The sequence below is a fragment of the Castanea sativa genome, chromosome 2, assembly GCF_040712315.1.
Source record: "Castanea sativa cultivar Marrone di Chiusa Pesio chromosome 2, ASM4071231v1".
NCBI classification, from domain to species: Eukaryota; Viridiplantae; Streptophyta; class Magnoliopsida; order Fagales; family Fagaceae; genus Castanea; species Castanea sativa.
Window position 1 is genome coordinate 7,302,908 of NC_134014.1, and position 8,280 is coordinate 7,311,187.

General features: G+C 30.7%; 1 protein-coding gene across 1 annotated transcript; it reads right to left on the bottom strand.

Annotated features, from left to right (window-relative positions):
* Window positions 1-3,583: 3,583 nt before the first annotated feature.
* LOC142623327 (peroxidase 3-like) lies at window positions 3,584-6,419 on the bottom strand. Its single transcript, XM_075796727.1, has 4 exons — window positions 6,166-6,419; window positions 5,283-5,474; window positions 4,929-5,094; window positions 3,584-4,185 (listed from the first exon to the last, which is right to left on the bottom strand). The coding sequence occupies exons 1-4, from the start codon at window positions 6,379-6,381 to the stop codon at window positions 3,779-3,781; spliced, it is 981 nt and encodes a 326-aa protein (XP_075652842.1). The 5' UTR covers window positions 6,382-6,419; the 3' UTR covers window positions 3,584-3,778.
* Window positions 6,420-8,280: the final 1,861 nt, after the last annotated feature.

Sequence of the window (8,280 nt, forward strand, 5' to 3'; positions counted from 1 at the left end):
TATATAAGATAGTTAAAATACACCAATGACATTCATTAGCACATAAGTTTGTAAACACTTGTAATACATTTAGTATTTTCTTATCACAAAAAGACAATTCAAAATTTCAAATATTCATTTACTAAATAGTCGAAGCTTACCAATCACATTCATTGCCATATTAATTTATAAATTTTATGTATTAAAATTTATAATACCCTTAGGCCTAGCATTTTTCTTTGGAAAATGTTGTGACTTGTGGGATTTGGGATTAAGATCCAATGCAATACATTATTTGATTTATTTCACAAAATATTTTTACTTCTTCACTTTCTATCTTTCAAATTTTCTTTTTTATTAATTGATTGAAATTAAAAGTTACTTTTTTTTTCTTTAAGAATAGTTGTAATTGGTTATTTGTCACTTTAATATAAATCTATCATTTTTTCTTTAACCCTCATAATTTATCCGATGGATAATTATACAAATTATGTCATTTTATGTTTTTATTATTATTATTATTATTTCACTCTCAACTATTGATGCAATTGCACATGGTGATCTCAAATTGACATGTGAGACCTTTTTTCTATTGGTTTTGCTAAACTTGACATGTGAGGCTTTGTCGTGGAAGAATGATGAGTTTGCACGGAGGAATTAAAGACCACACATGACACGTCTACCCGTTAAAAGCTGAGCTCTGTCTGACAATGAATTAGACACCTAATTTTGTAGCTGTTTGATTGTCCTTTTTCTTTATTATTATTATTTTTTCGCCTTGGTATTCACTATTCAGATTTTTTTTGGGGGTAAAAATACAATTGGATTGCATTAATTTAAGGGCAGAATGGTAATATTATTTTAGTAGTTGTTTAAGTTTCTTGAAAATATACGTGAATGAAGAAATATTGTTGAAATACATCTTACGTTATCCGTATCAAATATTTCTAAGAGAGTGTTTGTTTGGAGTTAAAATAAGGTGGATAAAAAATTTTAGATAGAAAATAGGAGGAAAATTTTTTTGGAGTGTGTTTGATTAGATGGAGAGGAAAGAAAATAAATAGTGAGTCCAGGTATTTTTTCTCCTGGTCCACCAAAATGGAGAGAAAACTGAATGAGAATAAATTTTTTCTTAATTGACAAAAATGCCCAGTATATATACACATACTTCCTCAAATTGCCTTATTCTTTTTTCTTCTCAGCTGCTTTGGCTTGGGTGTGTGTGTGTGTGTGTTTTTTTTTTTTGGCAGCTATGTTGCCTTCCTCATTTTTATTTTATTTTTTTTTTTTTCAGGCCTGGGTGTGCGTGCTTTTTTTTTTTCCTATTATTTTTTTCTTCTTTTGATTTTTTAGGCTTGGGCGTGATATTTTTTTTAAACTATTTGTGATTTTTTTTTACATGATTTTTATTTTTTAAAATAAATTTGGGTGATTTTTTTTTTGTAGTTATTTGTCACTTTTTTGTTTTAATTGGGTATCATTCTTTAACAAAGGTATATGAGTAAATTTATTCAAATCCATTTTTTCCATCCTTCTACTTTTTCACCCCAACTAAACAAATAGGAGAGAAAATAAAATCTATTCTATCCTTCTACTTTTCCACTTCTTCAACCAACCAGACCTTAAATTAAAAGAGTTGATAACCTCTCATGATACATTCCAAGTGAATCATAAAACATAAGTAAAACAGCATCTGCGGTAGGAACATCCAGAATCACAAAATCCTTCTGTTGCATGGCTCCATTCTTTGGGAGCTTATCTGTACACTGATTAGCCTCTCCAAAGCGTGCTTATTATTCAAATTTCAGAACTTACTATTTTTTTTCATGAATGCAGTCTTTTGTCTAATATTCACATGATTCCAAGAAAGGATTTCATTTTATTTTTTGAGAGTCAAGAGAGGACTTCATTTCTTGGGGTGATCCCAGATAAGATGGTGAGAGAATTTGAAGCAAGAAATCTCATGGATTTATTAATCTCTTGGATTTGAAGCAAGAAGTCTCTTGAATTTGAAGCAACAAATCTCTTCTTCATTATCTTATCTTATATCTAATATATATATTAAATTAAAACCTCAATTAAGAACTCAAATTAAGTTTTAATTACATTATAATTGTTTCAGCAAAAAAAAAAAAAATTACATTATAATTTTATGCTACTCATTCTTCTAATTGCATTCTAGTTCTATCAAGTGTCCCAATATTTATATTGTAAGGTCTCCATTTTGCACCTAAGCCCAAAACGAGATGGGTGTAGGCCCAAAGAACCCAATATAATAAATTTGTACAGAATGAGCTTCAAATCTAGGTTCTAATAAATTGAATTAGTGATGACAACGAGCTCAGATCACAATTGAAGTGGAGAGAAAATAGTTTAAGTATTGAAATTCGTCCTCGGACAAATCTGAGGAGATTGATTCATGTATTTCTCTTTGCCAAAGACAAATTACATATGATGTTCTTGAGTTTACAAAATTTTTCCTTTTTCCTTCTTTTTTTCTCCCTCCCATCCTAAAGGGGATCTTTCATCTTATATAGACATTTTCAGATAATCCTGGCCCTCCACCTATTCATTGCACAGATCATATCCCTCTTTCAATCTCCTTTTTCGCATCTCCTTCACGTTTCTGAGAGGCGTAGAGCCCAAGATTCTACTGTTCACAGGTCTTCTCCATATAAATGCACCAGAAAACATTGTTTAAGGGTCTTTCCACATAAATGCGGCCAAAAAATTTGGTGGGATGCATTAAATGTAGTGGCAGTATCTAACCTTTCAGTCTTGTCACTGCCATTTCCCTTTCCCAAGCCCTTTCCGCACAGCAGAGCCTCCTCTGATGGCGTATTGACGTCATGATCATAAAATCCAATGACGTGGCCTCCTCGACCCAGCAACTGTCTTTCTCGACCAGGCGTGACCCGTGGTGTGATTAGCTTACTCAGAATTCTCATACCCCACATATATATACTCTAATTTTTGTCAAGTATCCTTCTAATTACATTTAAATTTTGTGTCAAGTATATTTACATGTAAATTCATACATTTAAACATTTAAAAAAAAAAAAAATATATATATATATATATATAGGGCTGGATTCAAGTTATACCTGGTGTAATTCTAAGCAATGATACACCACTCAATATTTTTTAATTGGATGTAAATATTAACAAATCTACCGTTAGATTACATTACCTTCGTATATTCTTCATGCTTGCAAAATTTCAAGGTGATAAAAAATTAATAGTCATGTCATCAATCAATTGTTAAAATTCAAATTTTTATAGTTTAAAATAATGAACAAAAGATGAGTTTATGGATCAAAGGGTAAATAGTATCTGATTGATATGAAAATTGGCATACATGTTAAGAACATATAGAACATGTAATTTAACGGTTAGATTTTCAAAATATTAATTTAATAACAAGTTGTTGAGTGGTGTAACATTGCTTAGAGTTACACCAGGTATAACTTGAACCCAACTCATATATATATATATATATATATATATATATATATATATATATATATATATATATATATATATATAAAAGAGGATTCAATTAAAATTTATTGTACTTCAATCTAACACTATGAATGAGCCAACATTAAAGAACAAGAAATTTAATTTTTCAAATCACACTAACAAACGATAAGCCTTTATTTTCTCACAAATCCTATGGCTTCATTTTGTGCTCAAATAGACCCCCAAATCTTCACAATTCAATAAAACTAAAAATAGAAATTTCCATATAAATAAAATACACATTCTCTAGTTAATAAATCAAACAACTCTTAAGAATTTAGTTCACCACGCTACAATTTTTTCTTATCTGTCCCTCAAATCCTGTAAGTACTTGAATTTCTCCCATCTTCTTCATAGAGTAAGCAAACTTCTCTAAGAAATACTCGAAGGAAAGCAATTTTTTGACTTCTTCTAAAGATCCTTGGTCAGTTAGAAGTGCAGCATCTGACTGAAAAAGACCTTCATTTTCTAGCAAGATCTTGTAGTAATGAGTATCAAAAGATAGAGAGCTTGTAGGGTCCATTGGTACTGTAGTTGTGTTGTCTGAGAGATTCTTGCATTTGGTTTTCAAGTAATTGGCATATGATGAATTTAGAGTAGGATCCTGACCATAACCTTTTCCCGTAAAATTATATAATCTATTGTCGAAAGAATGGCAGTGTGAATCTCCAATGGTGTGTCCACCTGACCATAGAGATAATTTCTTAGTTTTTGGGCCAAATTAAGATGGAAAAATGAAATGAATTTTTTTAAAAAAAGGATTATGGTAATAATGGTATTTTCGATCTATAGCCGAGCAACAAGGCTAAATGAAACTTGGAACTTCTATTTAATATTTGGACTTTTAAGTCAGCCTTAACCTGACTCAAAGTATGATCCTCTCAATTTCAAATTAAAATAATACTCTTTTGTCGGACTAAGCTTATCCATTGAAATTCTTATAAATTTTTTCCAAACATCATGGCATTTAATTAGGCTACTATGTTAAAATAAATAATAATAAAAAACCTATATGCAAATCTCATAATACTTATACAAAAATAGATGTTCCATTTCTATTACTTCTTTTTTGGGTTACATATTCAATCTTTAGCGTTGACTTTTGTTTCAAATTTTTCCTTATACATTATTATTGTTATTCGATGGATGGAAAATACTAACATAACAAATAGAATTCATGAAACCAAGCTTAATTTGATGACGTGGTAAGAATTCTGTTTGTCAGATCCGTATTCCATATATAAGAGGATAATATATAGAGAAGTATAGATTCAAGTAAAATATTTTAAAGTATAAGAATGATTTGAAACAAAGTTCAAAGGTTGATAGCCTAGGCCTTGTAATTGAATTGACTCTATGTACAAAGTATTTGGGGGTTTTTGGGGGGGAATGATTGAGTTGTGGGGTTAGCAGCATATTATAATTACCTGATAAAACTATAAGATCAAGAATGTCGAGGCCTTTGCAGGCGAAATTTTGTTTGAGTTGAGAAAAATTGAAAGTTGGTGCAGGGATGTTGGCAATGACTTCTGAAGCAAGTGATATGGTTCCGTCTCTTCTTCCAAGCGGCACTTCCCACAATAATCTCTTATACTGCAGCCATATCCACATATAGCGATTAAGCTTAACAATTTTGTTGTACCATAATAGAAAAAAGAAAACCTAGAAAGAATAATGTTGAATAAAAAAAACGAAAGTGAAACTCCATTTAAATATTGATCAAGCAAAGATTTCATTGTTTGAGTGTTTAAGATGATATTGAAATATTTTTAAAAAATTACTTGGAATGAAACTGAGTCTCTAGCAGCTAAGGCCACGATATCAGCACATGAGACAATTCCAGGACATGTCTTCTCTACTTCAGCTTTGATGTCGTCTATAATGTTGAATCCTCCCAGGGTTAGATCTGGAGGTGCATCCTTTTCAGCTGTATTATTTGGTGTAGAGTTGATCAATACTGAGGCATCACAACCCTAACATATAATTCACCAAACTTGCTTTAGAAATACTGTCAAATTAAGTATCATGGTTTAAATGAATGTGATAAGAAGGATTCTACAGATTTTTACTTTCTAATGTCAAATATACGTCTAATTGTCTTTTGTAAAATTAAGAAAAATTGAGGTAATTTATTTTATAAGTCCTGTTTAAATTGTTGCAAGTATAATTTTTTTACCAAGTAATATTCACATGTGCATCATGTGATGATTTCTTGATGGGAAAAGAGGATTGAGGTAATAAAAAAGCAACAAATTTGGTGACATAAAACTTTAACAATCTTTTTTACTTAAGTTGAGGTGATAAATTATGATTGGTACATAATAAAAAAGTTATTGATTGTGAGTCCATATATATGTGATTTTGCACAGTTACAACTACACAACTTAACAAGTTGTGAAATTTGGTTGTTAAAAAAGTACCCTTAACAATGCAAAAATAACAAAACATTGGAAAGTTAAAAGTTAATGAAATATTTATACTATTTAAAAGAAGGTAATATCTCAGATGCATGTGCCATCATAATATGTGAGTCCTATTAGTGGCCGTGGGCTATATATTGTGAGTGTTATCATGAGTTAATATTAAAGCATGAATTATAAAAAGAAAAAGACATGAATTACCCAGGCCATCAAAAAAAGAAAAAGAAAAAAAGACATGAATTACCCTAACAAAACAATCATGAAAATGTAGTCTCAGTAATGGGGCCGCCAAAGTCAAATCCTGTGCAACATATTTCCAAGTGACATTCCTGACAATGTCCTCGACATTTGCACAACTATCCTTGTAATAATCTTGCGTCAATGGTCCTCCATGGCAAGCTTCTTGAATTGCAAACACTGTTATAATAACCAAGAAGGAACTCAAGCTAAGAATTTTCATCTCTCTCTCTCTCTCTTTGGGTGAATTTCTTTGTCCTTTATTTCTACTGCACTGCAATGCTATCACTCATTGCACCCTTATATAGGGAGCGACCTTCTTCTTTGGCAAACAATTCATTGTTTAATCAATGATAGAAAACAGCTAAGCCTGCAATAGTAAAAAAAAATTTAAAACCACATGTAAGAGAGTTTCAGGTTGACTTGACTTGTAACTTGATTTCTTTCTAGACTTTTTGGTTAGTACTTTTAATCAGCTGAACATATGTATAATGAATTAAGTATGAAACTAAGAGAAGGTGATAACTGGTTAGGATTTTACTGTAATATTTAGTACATGCATGATGCATGCATGACATGTTTGGTCTCTTATTGGGATGACCTTTTCAGTGCATGAAAAGATTTTAGAAACACCTAGTGATGGCCTTTTCTGTCCTCGTTTCATCTGGTTCAACATCAAATATGCAATATGCCAAAGTGAAACAAAAGTGCAAAATTTGAAGATGCTTTATTGGGAAGATTTTGGTCACAACTTTAATTCTCTTTTATTATATAAATTAAAAGAAAATTATGAACTAAAAGGGAATCCATTCTCTTGTTGCCGTAGAGTGTTTGAACTAATCGTTCTAATCTACCAAATGCTAGTACATCTAGCCCTATAAAAGAAATCATGGAGATTTGGGTTCTATACAGAAGTCAAAATTCAAATAATATGTTTTTGAGAAAAACACACAAAAAAGAGAGAAATAAATTTTAATACAAAAAATATACTATAAACTCAACTCAAAAGTAATAAAGTTATACGACATACAAGTAGCTAGTTTTTAAAGTAATATGAAACAATTACCCCCACCTTGGCTAGACATCAAGGTCAATTTTGATGGAGCTTGTTTTTAAGAAGAAAAACTAGCAGGCACAACAATGGTTATTCAAGACAGAAATGGTCAGGTATTAGCTATAATGGCTGATAGGTATCCTCTTCCTCACTCTATTGTGGCAGTTGAGGTGATAGCAGCTATCAAAGCTCTCAAATTAGCACTTGAGCTCGGCCACAATTCTATCATCCTGGAAGGAGATTCCAAAATAGCAATTGAGGCAATGCAGAGTGGATTCCCAACTTTGGCTGACTATGGACATCTGATAGAAGAGGTTAAGGAGTTGGCAGAAAGTTTTGTAGCTATTGAGTTCAGTTTTGTTCCAAGATAGTATAATTTTTTAGCACATAAAGTTATTAGACATGCAAGACATGTTAGCGAGTATACGATGTAGATGGAGGATGTTCCTCCACACTTGTCCACTGTAACTCATGCCGTTTTGGCTCCATAAATAAATTACAGTGTTTCTTCTCTAAAAAAAAAAAAAAAAAGAAAGGAAAAAAAAATTAAACAATAACGTGTAGCTCTTTTTTTTTTTTTTTTTTTTTTTAAGAAAAAAGGAAAAAGAATATACATGTAGCTCTTAAGGATAGTAATTGTTTGAAAAGAAAAATATGTCAAAGTTTATATAAATTTTACTATAAAATATTTATAGATAATAAATATAATTAATGAACTTCAACAAATTTAATAAAAGAAAATGAAGTGTCAATGAAAATATTAAAGTTACTATAAATTTATATAATGTTTGAATGATTTTTTTTGTCATTATATATATAGTAAATATTATAGTATTTCAGTAAATTGCATCTCACGTTACTGAGAGTGACAGTGGCCTGTGGGCACCCTCAGGCGTGTGTGTATCGCACGCCTTGTAAATTTTTTATTCTTGTTTTTCATAGTGCGCTGCAACATTTGACAAATTGAACATAAAGCCATATACTTCTTCTTTCTTTTTTTTTTCTTTTTTTTTTTGGAAATCGTATACTTCTTTAATTCTAAATCTTCTTCATTTCTTAATTGGTACA